Below are 17,530 nucleotides of genomic sequence, written 5' to 3'. Positions count from 1 at the left end.
AAACAGAAACCCTTTAATAAATTTGGTAAATTTGTCATTTGCTTTAATTGTTTAGTTAGTTAAGTGTTTAAGTGCTTTGTTTAAGTTTCTAGTCTTGTAAAACTAGAGAAAAAACCCTTTTACTTTTATTACTTGCTTAGTTAAAATTAGTTGTTAGATTAATTTCCGTTCCCTGAGTTCGACACCCTACTTATGCAACTATACCACTAAAAGACAGATTCACTGCCTTTGTGTGCTCAATCTATTAACTAAAAGTAGGATTAAAACTAGCTCGTTTCACACACATCAGAAAGTTCTAACAACAGTTGGGTTGGACTCTAACAATGGTATTTACCCCCTTGCTTATGCCATTGTTGAGACAGAGAACAAAAGTAGTTGGGTATGGTTCTTGTAGTGTTTAGGAGAAGACTTGGATCTTGGTTCAAACTCTAACTTTAATTTTATCACAGATCGACAAAAGGTATCTCTTTCTAACTTGTATTATTAATTACTTATTATTATATAAACTAAATACTTAATTTTTGTTATTGTTTTAGGGTTTAATACCAATAATAGACCAACTATTCCCATGTGCTGAGCATAGGTATTGTCTCAGGCACATACATCAGAACATGAGAGTGAAATGGAAATTGAAAGAGTACAAGGATCATTTATGGAGATGTGCAACTGCAACCACTGTACCTGAATTTGAACATTGCATGAAAGAATTTAGCAACTATGACAAGGAGGCGTGTGAATGGCTTAGAAAGATTCCTCCAAAACACTGGGCAAGAAGCCATTTTGCAGGTACATAACTTACCATAAATTACTATATGTTAAATGTGCACTTGTACTTAAAACAATATGTTAATTTTTTTAATAGGCAGAGCAATCTCTGATATACTGTTAAACAACCTTTGTGAGGTGTTTAACAACAAGATAATAGAGGGAAGAGATAAGCCTATCATAGGTTGTTTGGAGTATATTAGACAATACTTGATGAAGAGAATCTGTAATGTTATGAAGGTGATGGACAAGGCAAAAGGGCCTTTAACACCCACTGCAACAACCATATTGGATGTAAACAAGTCTCATGCATCACATTACATTGCTAGGTGGAATGGGGGTGAGAAATACCAAGTCACTGGGGCATGGAAAGATCAACATGTTGTAGATGTTAGGAACAACACATGTACTTGCAGGAAGTGGGAGCTAATAGGCATCCCCTGTAAACATGCCATTGCAACCCTTTATGAAATGACGAAGAACTCAGAGGATGTTGGTGACATTTACAGGTGGGTCAATAAGGTATACTAGTTGGATACATGGAAGAATGCATATTCCTATAAGGTAAAGCCCATAAAAGGAAGAATAATGTGGCCTAAAAGTTTGTGTCCCACCACACTTATCCCTCCAATACATCATAAGCAACCAGGTAGGCCTACAAAGAAGAGGAAGAAAATTGAGGATGAAAAATTGAGTCAGAGTCAAAGAGGGAGTCAAAGTCAGAGTGGTACTCATGGTGTAAGTCAGGAAGAAGGCTGTAAAGTGGGTCCTGATGGAGTTCAAAAATTAACAAGGAAATATGTCAGTGTAACATGTGCAAAATGCAAAAACAAAGGTCACAACTCAAGGACATGCAAAGGTCAAGGAGGTGGAAGTTAGGTGGAAGTTGAAGATCAAGGTTGTGTTTGTTTTGGCAGATGTTATTTGCTACTTTTGGAAGTGTTTGATGTTAAAAAACTTATGACTTATGGTTATTTAGGTTTTCATTAGTATGATAAGTATTAGAACATATATATGGTTGTATATGTTGGGATAATGTAATTGTACTATATGCTTGTAGTCTATTATGTAATTGCAGCCTTGGTTATTATGGTTTTTGGTTATTGTTGTGTATTATGTAATTACAGTCAATTATTCACATTAACCTTTCTTTCACCTTACAAAAACTACAAAGAACCTTACAAACAACATAAGCAATTCCATAAAATTCATATTTATATCAGGAAGTCATTTACTACATAAACAACTTACTTTGACCTTACAAACAACTATAAAGAACCTAGGTCAAAGTACCAAAAACCATTAATCCACCCAAAAACCACACTTTTATCGATCTTCAACAAAAAAGAACCCCACCCCATTGCCCTATTACCTAAACCTAAACAGACTTTATGAACAAAATCACAAAAAACACCCAACTAGCCAACAACAAAATATTTAGAGCTGTGCACCAAGCTTGCATCCGGTTCATATTTCTCAATAGTTCAGGAATAATGACTTTAGACCTTTCACACATGGGGGGATCAACCCATCCGATGAAGCGACAAGCAGAATCCTTCAAAAAGGGGAAAATAACAAATGTTATTTGATTACAAATCAAAATGGGTGCAAACGAATTTCTTTACCTTTTGAGGGCAAGCATAGAAACGTCTGCCCGGGTTCTTCGGTGTCCATGAGCATTTAACAACAGCAAACTTACCACAAAAACAGAGAACCATCGTGCGATTAACTGACAAGACGACCGTTAACAAAGGGGAACGAGAGAATGAAGAACAACTTGAAAGTTGCAGAACAACGTTTGGGGAAGAACTTGAATTTTGGGGAAGTCTTTATATATTATTTCAGGAATTGTAAAAATGGTCCCTCAAGTAAAAAGGCATTTATGCCCTCGTGTGCAATGCACGTGAGGAGTTTAACAGCTACAAACAAACGGCCGTTAACCCCAGGAACTTGTTCCACAAACAAACCTTTCAATAAGGACCAGAAATCCAATTTTTAAAAGGTTTGGACCATATCCACAAAAAATGACAAACCACAATGACCATTTTTGCATTTTTGACTTTTTGAAAAAACTTCATAAACTTTCAAAAGCTATTTCAAACAGCTTATAAAAAACTATTTTATAAGCTACATACAATAAGCTATTTTTTTGGTTTTACTAAAAAAGAAATTACAATAAACTATCTTATTTTTTCCAAACATATAAAATATAGATTATAAGCTAGCTTATAAGCTAAAAACAATTTTTTTTTAACTATTTTGCCAAATAAGACCTTAAACAGTATATTATCAATTATTACAATATGTAAAATAATATCAGCCACAACACATGTTTGCTAAAATTAAATATTTAGTTATGATTATTAATTGCCACAATAGATTTCATATCAGAAGTCTAACCATCTCTTAGGGTGTACTGAGTGGTGGCGATTTATAGGTTTTGGGTTTGCGGCATCAGTGATGTATAACAACTTCGAGACAAAATTTGTACCGCTTCAATGGTCATATGTGGGTTGATGGACCTGTGATTCTTCCCAAAGGCAACAATTTAAATATTTTTATTAAAGAAAATTTCCTATTATAAATACCTTTTATACCATTTCAAAACCATACTTATCTTTCTTTCAATTCTATTCCATTTTACTCTACTCTCTCTACATTTCAATTCAAAATTTGAAAATGGATGTCATTTTTAGGCCAATTCTATTCGCATAATGGTACGAATACGAAGAAGTGGTGTTGGCGAGAGCATACACTTAGCCTTTCGAAAATAGACATGTTAATCAACATAGATCGTCATATTTTAGGCAATTAGTTACAAATTATTTTAAGAAGCAACTTAGGGGTTGATCATTCAACACATCAAATTGTTTCCCAATGGGAAAATATGCATAAAAAAGCTAAAAAGTTAAATTTTGTTTTCACCCATAAGATGAATACTTAAGAACCTAAAGTTTCTAACAAAGAAGTTTTAAAAGCAACAAAAAAACGAGTATACTGAACACCATAACATTAAATATTTTCGTTATGAGGTAGCGTGAAATATTTTAAAAAATTACTCTTTTTTTTTATTATTTTTTATTTTTTTATTTTTAAAATTTAAGTGTTTTTTTAGCTTGCCGTGTGTCGTCTGGAGGATTTAATTAATAGTATTGTAGTGTGGTTTTTTAATTAAATGTTATTTTTAAGATATATATATATATGCTATGTTTCATTTTATTTTAAAATTTTTAATTTAATTAAATTAAAAATAATGATGTGGCGGGTTGAAAAATATATCGTTTTCATGTGTTGTGTGTTGGAAAAAATAAAAAAGAAAGGAGAAAGAAAAGTTGAGGTGGCAATAGCATTTGAATGATTCATTCCCTCTACTCTGAGGATGTGGACTCTACCGTGTGGATGGGGTGATGCCCTCAAAAACATTGAGAGGACTGGAACACACCTCAATTCATGTTACATTCTCCATTCATGTTATATAGAAAGATGTTAAGGACTCAACAGGGTACAATGCATGGTGGAGGATTAAAAGCCAATCATTTTTCTTCACTTAATTTTTTTATATTTATTCTTATATACATTCAATTTTAATAATAATAATAATAATAATATGGTGTGGTGGTTATTTCATAGCAATGCTATGATGTTGTGTGGAAACTAGAGAGTGACGTAATGACAAAAAAAAAAAAAAGACAATGGATGTGATCGCATCCTTAAAATATGTTTGACTACATGTAGAAACTTTTTACTTTTAGCTTGTAAGAAAAAATTAGAATTATTTTTAAAAATAATTTGTTCAAAATAAGAATTTAAAACTTTTATTTAGAAAAAAAAAAACTTATAATGCAAAGCTATTGAAAATAGTTTTTAAGAGCATGTAAGTACCTTTTAGATGATTAAGTAAATACATGGGCTATATTTGTAAACTTGTCGAAAGTAAAGGGCGATAATGAAAATTTATACCTGGTCGACTCTATATACACATTTATTTGCAAATGGATCATGTTGTCTCTCTATCTTTGTCGTGTGTTCTTCATCATTTCCTCTTTCATTCAATCCAATTTTAATAAATTCTTCAACCAACATCCGTCCAAATCTCAAATCCTATCTACCCAAACGTATCAAAAAGCATAATTCTTTATCCCAATCTCCTTAATTTACACCTCCTTTTCGATTACATACGCGATCTTCATAGCAATCGATTCGAAGAACAGAGGAGATAATCAATCAATCAACGATGACTAGGCGATGTTCTCATTGCAGCAACAATGGACACAACTCGCGAACTTGCCCTAATCGAGGTCTGAAGCTATTTGGGGTTCGGATTACAGATGGATCGATTCGTAAGAGTGCAAGTATGGGAAACTTGAGTCACTGTAACGGATCCGGAAGCGGCGCCTTCTTCAATGGATTTTCCGGTGGCGGCGGCGGCGGCACCGACCTTGATTCGCCAGGAGATACCCCGGATCATAACGCCGCCGGTGACGGCTACGGCTCGGAGGATTTCGTTGCCGGCTCGTCTTCAAGCCGTGAAAGGAAAAAAGGTAAAAAATATCCAATTTTTAGGGTTTTAATCAGTTTTTGTAAAATTTATCCTGATTTTGTGTTTTGATTTGCAGGTGTTCCATGGACGGAGGAAGAACATCGGATGTTCTTATTAGGTTTACAGAAGCTCGGAAAAGGGGATTGGAGAGGAATCGCGAGAAACTATGTGATTACACGAACACCAACTCAAGTCGCAAGTCATGCTCAGAAATTTTTCATCAGACAAAGCAATATCTCAAGAAGAAAACGACGATCCAGCCTTTTCGACATCGTCGCCGACGATTTCCCGTCGCAACCGGAGACTCAATCAGTCAACAACCCATTAACCATCCCGACTCTAGAAGAAGAAGAATGCGAGTCCATGGATTCCGCTAACTCAACAACCGCAGATCCCCAAATCGACCCCACACCAACACCTGCAACTGTAAGCGTAAATCTCGAGGGTAGTTCTGGTTCACAGTGTTTGATTCCGATGATGTTTCCGGCCTACGTTTCTCCGATCATACCAGTTGCTATTCCGTACTGGCCTGGACCCTCTTGTCAAGATCAAGATTCCATGGCTAAGACTGAAGCTCATGAAGTTCTGAAGCCGACCGCTGTTCATTCAAAGAGTCCGATCAATGTTGATGATCTTCTCGGGATGTCGAAGCTGACATTAGGTGATGGTGGTGGTGCTCCGACTTCACTGAAAGTTGGAGGGCTGAGCCGGCAGTCGGCGTTTCATGCAAGTAACCCTGGTGCTAGACCTTCTTCTAAAATGGATTCGAATCATAGTCCTATTCATGCGGTTTAGAAGGTAAAGATTTTAGGGTCTCTGTTTTGGATTATGTTTTAGGGTTTAGTTAATAGTTATGTTTGTAAGGTTTTACAAGATCAGAATTCAGAAATCTATATATGTTATATGTATACTACAAGACAATAATTTTAAGCTTTTTAGCCTGATCAACCCTCATGGATTTGGGGGTCCTAAAGTTATAAATGATTCCTTTGCTACAATGGACCTAAATAGTAACATGCTATGATGTTTGGTGTCATGGGAAGTGATCAATGTCGCCAAGTTATATCCGGCTCCAATAGCATGGGAAAATTGTGTGGTTTTATGAAACCATGTGTTATGGCTTGAATCTTAGTCAATCCTATATTCAGAGAGAGACAGATGTCAACTGAATCCTATTTTTCTATTATTTTCATATGCGTAATAGACGGGGAAGGACGTAGTAAGACAAAATGCTCTGTAGAGTTGAAATAAAGCATAGCTCTGGAGATTTCCGAATAGATTAACCTTTCAAACTATAATTGAATCTATGGATAAGAAAGAGACAACTTTATGAGCTACTGAAATCTATGGATAAAACACTGACAACCTGATGAACTGAGACATCTTACCGGTTAGAGGAAAAGAAAACAAAAATGATTCATGTAGTAGCCGCGAGCATAAAATGAGATCAACCTAAACGGTGAAAACTAGGATGTGGAAGAGCAGTCCGAGGAAAAGAAAATAAAAATGATTCATGTGGTAGCCGCAAGCAAAATGAGATCAACTTAAAACCGTGAAAACTAGGCTGTGGAAGCAGGTGTCGTGCTACATTGAATGTACTCTATGCTACATTCATCGTACTCTACGGATAGATGAATATATAAACCGGATATAGTAAAATAAGAAATCGAAAGATTTTGTTGAAATTGTTCGTTTGAAAAAATTTCCTGAAAAGCTGTAGATATAATGCAAGTCTTTGTAGAAAAAACATCATAAATGATCTTTATGGTTTCTTCAGATCTGAAGTTTAGTTCACGTGGTTTAAAAACATTATAGCTGGTTCCTTGTGCTTTCAAAACTATTGACGATTGGTCATTATTGCTAACTCCGTTAAGTTTTGTCCGTTAATTGGATATCATTTTCGTCATTTCACTACCACAGGGACCATTTATGATGTTTTCATTTTTTTTCAATGAAATAATATGCAAAGGTCTCTTTATATCTTTGTCTCTCTCGTATACACCCATGCACACACTAAATAAATGCACAAAAAACCCATTCGATTGCTCTCTTTTTGAGCCCTATTCAATGTTTCTCCATCAGATCTCTCTCTCATGGAGATGTGTGTTTGTTAAAGATTATTGGCTTCCTCTGTTCTTCTCCTCTTCGAGACCCTGAGAGATCCTACACGACAATTTCTTGAATCGCAAATACTCTTTTATTCTTGCACACTTCTCGACCTGAAGAGATCCTACACGACAATTTAACACCCAAAAACATCCTTCTAGATTCTAAACTCTCTTGTAAGCTCTGTGATTTAAGATTTTCCCCATTGGTTAATGAGGAAACATTCTGATGCCGTAGTTTTCGCCTATATGAAGAGGGGAGTAGAACTTTCTCATTTACTGATTCGGTTGTTCTTCAAACTAGAAATTTAACAGTGAAATCTAATGTTTATTCTTTTGGGATGATAATCCTATGGCTACTCACAGGTAATCAGTCACCTGGGTTAGTTAATAAAGTCAGAAAGACGGTTTCCGGTTCTACTTTGACCTCAATTTTAGATGTATCAGCCGGAGAATAGCCTAGGTTTGTGGTTAAACGGTTAGCCGATTTGGGTCTCCATTACTGTGAACATTTATATGTTCTTAGAAGACGGATGAATCTCGTCTTTTTTCCTTTGTTCGATTCTAAAGGTGAGTAACGCCGTTTTTTTCGTTGGATTTCAGTGTAATGTTGTTTATGAAGTAGGATCAATGGTTTTTTTGGTTTTTTTTTTTTTTTTTGTTGTTGTTGTTGTTGCAGGAAATCGTCTTCTTTCCATTACAAGCCTCTAGAAATTACCCCTCCAAGATACGACAATTCTTCATCATCACTCGATTTACCCTGAAAACAAAAAATTCATCATCATCGCCTTTGATTTAGGAATTGGGTGTTTAGGGTTGGATATAGTTTTCTTGCTTTTGATATTGAAGAACAGGATCAAAGGGAAACTGATTTGAGAGAGAGAGAGAGAGAGAGAGAGAGAGAGAGAGAGAGAGAGAGAGAGAGTTTTATATTAAATAATCGTCCCTGTGGTAGTGAAATGACGAAAATGCTATTTGGTTAACGGAATTTTTTTTACGAAGTTAGCAATAAGGACCAATCGTCAAAAGTTTTGAAAGTATAAGAACCATCATAGATGTTTTTAAACTATAGGAACTAAACTTCAGATGTGGGGAAACCACATAGACTATTTATGATGTTTTTTCGTCTTGTATTTCTAAATTGCTTTAAGAGTTTAGTTAATTTATATTTTGTTTTATTTGATTAGATTAGTTTGATTTATAATTGGTTTAATTTAGTTAATAATTTATTTAGGTTTTATAATTAATTTACTTTAATTGGTTTATTTTATTTATAATTAGTCACTGCAATATCTAACTTAATTGTTTATTTAACTGCAATTCAATACTAATAGATATAACATGGATAATGGTGTTTTATAATAATTAAACGTTGATAGTTAGATTTTTCAAAATATTATATATCAAGATGATCCTTTTCCTGTCTTGTTTAATATTTTTTGCTTGACAGAAAAAGTATTAAGTTAGAGCTAATATACACTTTATGTATATAAAGCAAATCGCTTATAAATTAAACTGAATTGTTGAAGTCATTATTTAATACTTTACATTGAAATAATTAGGAATCATGTCCTAAGAGAATTGTGATGTCTTGCCTAGTCAAACATGAGTAGGTAAGGTAATGATAGTTAAATATGACTTTATAATTTACAACTAGCATGTGATTATCTATGAGAGTAGTTACACAAGAAAGACTTCATTTAGATTTATTTTCAGGACGAAGAGATATTTAGTTCGTAAAAAAAACCTTTATAACTGTTTTTTTTTCGTTAAAAGCAAGTCGTACTACCCTGAAATGATAAGAAAATTTGAATAAATTTATGGGGATTTAAAGGAATTATCAATGGATATTTAAATAGTGTCCATAACTAGAGACATTTAGATGGCTCCACATGGTACAACACCATCATTTGTTTGTATCATGATGTACGGGATTGGTCCAAAAAACGTGGTTTATGCATAAACGAATATATAATATATTTTCATGAGATTAATGTTTTTTTCTATCAAGCAAAAAATATCAAAATGATCCTTATGCTAAAATCCATCGGGTGGATTGGTTGAAATTGCGCCAAAATCAGAGGGCAACCTTGGTGTCGGTACCCTTCTCGCTCAAAATACATCTATTTTAATTAAATGGTGGTGGATAGGGCTCTTAATTGGGTCAACCCGATCGGGTTTCGGATTAAACGAATCGGGTTAGTCGAGTTTTTCTAGAAAAACTATTCATCCGAAACCCGACCCTAATAAGGTACGGGTTAATCGGGTTTCGGGTTTGTAGGGTCGGGTTAGTCGGGTTGAAGTTGAAATGTAAGATGAATTTATGTTGTGTCATTTTAATACATAATCCACATGTATAGGGACTTAAAATGTAAAGTTGGTATTGGATATGAATTTTTTGGAGTTTCTTTTACCATATTAGTAATGTAAACAGTAAATAAAATTCGTAAAATTGTTACAACACAACCGTACTATATTAAGAAGAGAGGAAAGTTATGTCATTTTAAATATCTCTATACATAGTAATTTTACTATCTGGTTTGTTTAATTAAGAAATACGTATTAGTTGTAAAATCTCATGAGATCTTGAATTCATGTCATTCAACGCAGTAAAAAAAATTTGATAATAAATTCTTAATCGGGTTGACCCGAAACCCGAATTGTTTTGAAAAAATCAACCCTAAACCCGACCCTAATAATAATTCGGGTTAGTCGGGTTGACCCGAAACCCGAATTGTTTTGAAAAAATCAACCCTAAACCCGACCCTAATAATAATTCGGGTTAGTCGGGTTAACCCGATTAAGAGTTCTGACCCTATTAAACTCGACCCTAATTACCTTATTCGGGTTCGGGTTTTTTTGACACCCCTAGTGGTGGAGGTTGATGAACGAAAAAGATTGGAGTAAATTATACAAATGGTGTTTGAGGTAATTTGTGTGTTTCGTCTCTAACTTATTTTTTTAATTCAGAAGGTCCCTACTGTTTGTTTTTGTTACGTGCTTGGTTCCTACTATTTATTTTTGTTACGTGCTTGGTCATTGTCTTATTAAAAAAAATTATTATTTAAATAGGAAAAAATGGTGGAGTTAGTAAGGTAAGATTAGACCTGACAATTTCATACACGACACGAATATCATACGAGTTTTCCGTGTATGTGTTTTAGAAATTCGTGTTTCGTGTTTATTCGTGTCTGACACGTATTTTAAATTCGTGTTTCGTGTATTACACGTGTCAAACACGAATTTACCTGTTTAAACACGTATACGACACGATACAAATTCGTGTTGACACGTGACACGTATATATACATATGCACTTTATGGTTAAATTTTATATTTATAAAATATTAGGGACCAATTTCTTAAGAGTCAATAATTAGTTTATAGCACTAGGTTAAAAAAAGGCATTAAAAACGTGTTATTCGTGTTTTTGTGTAACACGATTAAAAAACATGTTTATTCGTGTTTTTGTGTAACACGGTTAAAAAACATGTCTATTCGTGTTGTGTCACGTGTCACACGAATTTTTTATGTGTCGTGTTTGATGCCCCAGACACGTTTTATAATTGGTGTTGTGTTCGTGTTTAACAAATTTGTGTCGTGTAAATTCGTGTCTGACACGAATACACAACATGCAGACACGGATTGTTAGGTCTAGGTAAGATGAAGGGGTGAGGTTGGAGGTGTGTTTATTTAAATAAATTAAAAAATCAAGGGTAAAATAGTCTTTTTAGGTAAGACAGGGACCAAACATGCAACAAAAACAAATTGTAGGGACCTTCGAGTTAAAAAAATAAGTTAGAGACCAAACGTGCAAATTACCCTAAACCATAGGGACCATTCGTGTAATTTACTCATAAGATTGCTTATGGAAAGATGTCATCCTGAGTATTCATAATCTGCATAACAATCCAACCTTCGATATTGCTAGAAAATCTTCAAACGGAGTTTGGTGCAACATATGTAAGGTGGTGAAATCTCTCATATTGTATTGTACTTCTGGTTTGTTGCTGGTGTGTGATTTTTTAATGATATTTGTGGTTTCCAAATAAATAAATAATAACCGCTTTTAATATAAATGATAAAATAATTTCTACATAACTATACCGTTATTAATAGGGTTATTGTCACTGTAGCCCAACAATGTTTAGTATATTAGTTTAAATGGTCCCTCATGATTATTTTTTGCCTTTAAAGGGTACTAACTTGTGTTTTACCGGTTAATTTGGTACCTTTACCCATTTTTGAAGGTTACAGTGTCATGTCAGCTGCCAACTAGGCAGGTGAGTCAACAATGACTCAGTGGTGAGTCGACTCATCTTTGCCGGTTGTGTTTGTGTGGATTACCAGGTGTGTTTGTGTGGTATCTTATAGCAACAAAAACCACCATTGATTCACAACCTCCAAAAATCACAACACCACTACCCCTTATTTGGGTACACATAAATCGATGGGTTCTTGGCGATCATCTTCAACTCCACGAGATATGGTTTTTGACGATGATTATGATGGAGACGAAGATGAAACAGATTTAGATGATAAGATGATTAGAGATGATAATCAGGTGATACCTTGGTCATCTTGGCCGCCTTCACCGACATCCAGTTCCTCTGGAAGAAAAGAGTACTTTAGGAGTTTAGAAACCGATTTCAAGAAAACAATTTGATTTTCAAATTGATTTCAAGCAAACATCTTAGAAAAACGGTTTTAGAAACTGATTCCAAGCAAACATTTTGATTTAGAGAATTGATTTTATATGCCGGTTAAAACCACCTTCACCTCGTTGCAGACTAATTCTCCAGATTCATAAGTGAAAAGAAATTCAAAATCAGGGAAAACATCTGCAACCGTGTCATACATGTCGAGAATTCGAAAGAGTTTTTCTGAAGATCTTTGCCCAATTGCAACTGCTTCCCCAAAATTCAACAGCTGCATCACACATCCTTTTGTTGTTTCAACGAAACTAATTTCTTTGATAAGTTCGGATTCACTGAAAACTTGTTTGCATAATCGTTTTTCCCCAAAAAGAAGAACCTTGACCACGATTTTAATTGCTTGAATCCATTTCTTCATTTTCTCATCCAAAATTTTCCATTCAATTTTCTGTACTTCTTCAATACTAAGCCTTTCAACTCCTAGAATGGATAAACACTCGTTTAAGACATTAGGCAGGACGTTACTGTAAACCTGACAACACTCTTTTTCATAGCCGGACCTAATCATCCGATCGACGATGACTTTCAGCTCCTTGATTGCTTTAGGATGGATCAAATCGACAAAAACATCACCACCTAAGCGCGGGCCTCTTTCGTGATGATACCCACTTCCGCTCCCACCATCTTCATCTTCTCTGTAGCTTTCAAAATCGTTCCCAATTTCAATCCCGTTTGACGGAAACGAGAATGAACCCTTGCGGATCGATCCTTAGAGTCGATCTATGACGAGAGGGACTGTGTTACAGAGTGAACATCAGACTCTATGCTTAGTGTTCGATTCTACCGGAGTGAACATCAGGGCCATCGCTGGAGCCGAAGAAGACAGCGACGGGGCCGGAGAAGACAACATTAGAGCAGGTGAAGATGGAAGATGGTAAGGGATTTGATCGGATTTGAGTTCTAAAGAAAGCATTACATTAGGTGTTACACGTGGCAATTGAGTTGGCATTTAAACTTGCTGATTATGATGGGTGCCATCGGGTGACCCCTTCAAATTGTCCAGAATGACCTTTTAAAACCTAAAAATACAAGTTTGTGCCCTTCAAATACAAAAAATAGTCACGAGAGACCGTTTAAACCAATATCCTAAAGTTTGTTGAGCAACAATGACAATAACCCTTATTAATAAACAATAACAATGTTATTAATTGAGTGAGAGTTTTGAGTCCCATATGTGATTGATAATTTTTATCACGATGTTATCATATTTTCAACTTGTCAATTGTTTTGTGAATGAAAATCTTCTTTCAAACTTTAAAACGTTAAATGACTCAATTTCATGCCGATTGAACAAGAAAAAAATGAAAATATTTTTGCAAAAGGAAATGGTAAATTTAAGAATGGTTGTGGATATCCCGATGAAACTCTTTTTACCTAATGATTGAACGAGTTTAAAACAACAAAAAAATATAAATAACTCATTTTTTATTGGGGTAAATGACACGTGGGAATCAACGAAGAAATGAAATAATTCATTGACAAAACTTCAAAAATGGTCCCTGTGGTTTCCGAAAATATCAAGTTTAGTCCCTAAGTTCAAAAAACCTCACAGATGGTCCCTGTGGTTTCAAAACTTTTAACATTTGGTCCTTCCGGCTAACTCCGTTACTATTTAGCCGTTAAGTCAGGGGCATTTTTGTCATTTCACTACAGAGGGACCATTTATGAGGTTTTTAATTACTTTTTTTAAAATAAATAAATAAATAATATTTAAAAGGGTCCCACTCCTCTCTCTCTCTCTCTCTCTCTCTCTCTCTCTCTCTCTCTCTCTCTCTCTCTCTCTCTCTCTCTCAACACATTGACTTTCTAACAATCAACACCAAAAAAAACATTTACAGCAAAAATATTTCGAGTTCTTCCATAACACACTAATTTGATTTTTACACAGATTGGAACCTAGCCATTGATTCTAACCCTACCTTTCTGATTTGGAGATCGTTGGAACCTAGCTGGAGAAACAAAAGCCTAGTTGAAGTGCTTCAATAGTGGCAAATATCTCAAAAGTTCAAGTAAGTTCTGATGGTTGCAGAAAGCTCGCCGGGGCAATTGATCATGATTTCCCCACCGATTGTAAAGCTTGGAAACAATACAGAAGATGAAGTGGTTGAGCTACCTTTAAAGAACAATTTACACATTTTTTTTGACCCATTTCTCCGACAAAATGAGATACATGATAAGGAAAGTAACGAATTTGCAGTCGGCGTGATTGACGCCAAGACATGGTCAAAGATGATCGAAGAAAAAATCCCCAAAATCATCCCCAAAACACCCATTAGAACGCCTCCCAGCGAGCCGGAAACGATCAATGCGTGGGAATTGATGGAAGGTTTGGATGATACAAGCCTACTCCGACCAAAATCCGCAGCGAATCACATCCGCAGCTTCTCATTTCATGTCAATCCCAATTCCTTTACATCCTTCGGTGAATCTGCAACAGAATTCCCATAACAAGATCGACAAACTGAAATCTCCGGCAAACCACTATGTCTAGCAATACCAGAGAACCACTCCTCAAATTCGAATTCCCTTTTCGATTCAAACGACACATCGGTGGCATCGGATTTTGATACTGAGGTAATTTCTTCATTCCTAAAATCACTAGAGTTGCTACCTCCAGCGAACCCATTTCACATAAAGCCATTAAAGAAGGTGTAATCTTGTTATAGGTAATCTCGTTCCATTTTTTTTCTTCAAATTCTTTTTCTGTAGATCTTAAATCCACCGATTGGGGAGGGGGGAAAGGGGTATGGTTTAATAATCTGTGAAAGGGTGAAGGAATTTGAGCACTTGTGGAGGATGATATTGCTAGTGACTATCAGAGAGAGAAAGATGATATGGGAGAGCCATGAAGACGATGAAGAAGAGAGAAGAGAGAATGAGGCTGAGGCTGAGGAGGATCGGTGCACAACGCATATGGAGAGAGAGAGAGAGGAGTGGGACCCTTTTAAATATTATTTATTTATTTATTTTAAAAAAAGTAATTAAAAACCTCATAAATGGTCCCTCTGTAGTGAAATGACAAAAATGCCCCTGACTTAACGGCTAAATAGTAACGGAGTTAGCCGGAAGGATTAAATGTTAAAAGTTTTGAAACCACAAGGACCATCTGTGAGGTTTTTTGAACTTAGGGACTAAACTTGATATTTTCGGAAACCACAGGGACCATTTTTGAAGTTTTGTCTAATTCATTTTATTGGGGTTAAAAAAACTGCAATTTTATTTGACTGAAAAATTATAAATAACTCGTTTTCTATAATAATCTTGGTAAATTAAAGTTTTTCACTCGTACCCAAAGTGAATATTACATGTATGAAATTAAACTCTTAAGTATGCTACAAAGGGACATATATGGCCAATGACATTCCTTCAACATTTGGCTTATTATTCTGCAGCAAAGCTAACTACAACACTTTTAAATGCTTGATTTGAGATCTTCAGAGTACAATACAGACTTCCAAGATGGATTTCTAGGTACAAATGTCTCCTGCCATATACAAAACAACACATTAGCTTCCATTAACAATTCAACCTTCTTAATCTCTATCATGAATGCTATCTCTAACTGTTGAATCCAAGTTCAAGAACAAATAAGACGATTTGATGAATCAGCAATTGAATCTTCTTAATCTTTATCGATGATTGTTATCCATAATTGGTAAATCCAAGAGCCTTCAAGTTCAAGAACGAAAAACAGAACATTTGATGAATTAACTATTCAATCTTCTTAGTCTGTATTGATTATTGATGTCGAAAATTGGTTACTGATCAATCAAAGGGGGTTTAAAATATATAACCTGCATAAACCATCCTACTTCTAGGTGAAACATTTATAACATGTATGCAGTATGCTTTTCATTCGAGTGAAATTGATATAATCGGAGAGGAAAGACATTCATGATGATAAAACGCGGAGGAAACGTTCATACAATCGAAAAAACCCTAAAATTGATCTACAAAATTGAAGAAGGATGGAGGTAGATAAAGCTTACGGAGATGTAAGAGCAGGTAGGGATAACGGATAAGGAGTTGGATTGAGCGTGATTGAAGGCGGCAACAGCGAGATGTGAAGCTAAACCTAAGCCTCTCTTGCTTGATGGAACGAAGGTGTGAACTATATCCATCAATTTTCCACCGTTTCTCAACTCGTACTGCAAGTATGCTTGCTTGTCCTCTGTTTCAAACCTTTTCTGTCTCTCGTTCCATACTATCTTCGCCGCCGCTGGTCCGCCGCTCCCCGTCGCCATATATTTCTGTCGATCGCTTTACTATTAACCAGGGGGAAATTTTGTTTATACGACGTTAAATATATATTAAAAAACGATCCATATATTTTATATTGGTTAATTTAAAAAAAAATAGGACACCCCGTCCCGAGTTCAACTTAAGGAGAGAAAAGAAAGAAAATATTACAAAACAATCCATATATTTTATATTGGTTAATTTAAAAAAAAATAGGACACCCCGGCCCGAGTTCAACTTAAGGAGAGAAAGGAAAGGAAATAAGTGGAAATGAGAAGAAAATAAAAGAAATTGATGTTTCCGAGTTTCATTAAAGAAGGGAATTGGAAGGAAGTGGAGGAAAATGGGAGGATTATTTTCCCTCCTAACTTTCCTTCCGATTTGGGAGGATTTGGAAAAAAAGAACAAAATAATTTATTTTCCTTCCACTTCTCTCCAACTCGGGAACACAAAAGAAAATTTTGTTTTATTTTCCTTTCTCTTCTTTTCTCTCGTGACTTTCTTTTCTCTTCTCTTCTTTTCTTTTGTTAAACTCGGGAACGAGGCGTAAATATGTGAAAACTTTAAATTTATAAAAATAAAAAATAATAAATTATTAAACTTGAAATGTTTTTTTATATTTTAAATTTACACAAATAATTTAAATAAATAAACAAAAGAAATTAATAAACTTTAATTTGAGAATTTTGAAATTAGAATGTAAGTTCATTAATGAAATTAATATCTATTTATTAGTAAATTTAATGTAATTACTACATTAAAATATTATGTGAAATTTATTAAAATAAAAAAAACTCATAAAATGACATGTGAAAAGGAAATTAATTAAAAATAACCATAAAATAACATTTGACAAATTGAATGAGAGTGTGACATATGACTAAAAAAACTTTCATTTATTAGACTAAACTAGAGTTTTTATTCATTTTTCAGGGCATATAACATTTTAGCCCCAAAATGTTTTTCGAATTGGATTAATCAGTTCTTAAATTTTTTTTAGTGTTTTTTAGGGGTCTAAGGTGGTTGTTGTTTTGTATTTTTGATCAGTGATACCTAATTTAACCGGTTTCATAAACCACAAAAGCATTTGAAGCTAATGTGACTTCTTGTCACCAATGAATTTCAGGGTTTTGCTTTAAAAGAGTCCACCATTTGTTTCTCTCCTC

General features: G+C 34.7%; 4 protein-coding genes across 4 annotated transcripts; 2 read left to right on the top strand and 2 right to left on the bottom strand.

Moving 5' to 3' along the window:
* Positions 1–611: 611 nt before the first annotated feature.
* LOC145003008 (uncharacterized) lies at positions 612–1,296 on the top strand. Its single transcript, XM_078962175.1, has 2 exons — positions 612–786; positions 863–1,296. Exons 1-2 carry the CDS (start codon positions 612–614, stop codon positions 1,294–1,296), a joined length of 609 nt encoding a protein of 202 aa, XP_078818301.1.
* A 3,466-nt stretch (positions 1,297–4,762) lies between these two features.
* LOC145000672 (myb-like transcription factor family protein) lies at positions 4,763–6,303 on the top strand. The gene is made up of 2 exons (XM_078959935.1): positions 4,763–5,306; positions 5,382–6,303. The coding sequence occupies exons 1-2, from the start codon at positions 5,000–5,002 to the stop codon at positions 6,098–6,100; spliced, it is 1,026 nt and encodes a 341-aa protein (XP_078816061.1). The 5' UTR covers positions 4,763–4,999; the 3' UTR covers positions 6,101–6,303.
* A 5,859-nt stretch (positions 6,304–12,162) lies between these two features.
* On the bottom strand, positions 12,163–13,074 carry LOC145003007 (exocyst complex component EXO70B1-like). Its single transcript, XM_078962174.1, has 2 exons — positions 12,920–13,074; positions 12,163–12,766 (listed from the first exon to the last, which is right to left on the bottom strand). Exons 1-2 carry the CDS (start codon positions 13,072–13,074, stop codon positions 12,163–12,165), a joined length of 759 nt encoding a protein of 252 aa, XP_078818300.1.
* A 2,283-nt stretch (positions 13,075–15,357) lies between these two features.
* LOC145001199 (acetyltransferase At1g77540-like) lies at positions 15,358–16,426 on the bottom strand. Its single transcript, XM_078960554.1, has 2 exons — positions 16,115–16,426; positions 15,358–15,609 (listed from the first exon to the last, which is right to left on the bottom strand). The coding sequence occupies exons 1-2, from the start codon at positions 16,367–16,369 to the stop codon at positions 15,538–15,540; spliced, it is 327 nt and encodes a 108-aa protein (XP_078816680.1). The 5' UTR covers positions 16,370–16,426; the 3' UTR covers positions 15,358–15,537.
* Positions 16,427–17,530: the final 1,104 nt, after the last annotated feature.

This window comes from Lactuca saligna, chromosome 6 (assembly GCF_052625555.1).
Source record: "Lactuca saligna cultivar CGN05327 chromosome 6, ASM5262555v1, whole genome shotgun sequence".
Classification (NCBI taxonomy): domain Eukaryota; kingdom Viridiplantae; phylum Streptophyta; class Magnoliopsida; order Asterales; family Asteraceae; genus Lactuca; species Lactuca saligna.
This window is presented reverse-complemented; position numbering and strand designations above follow the sequence as displayed.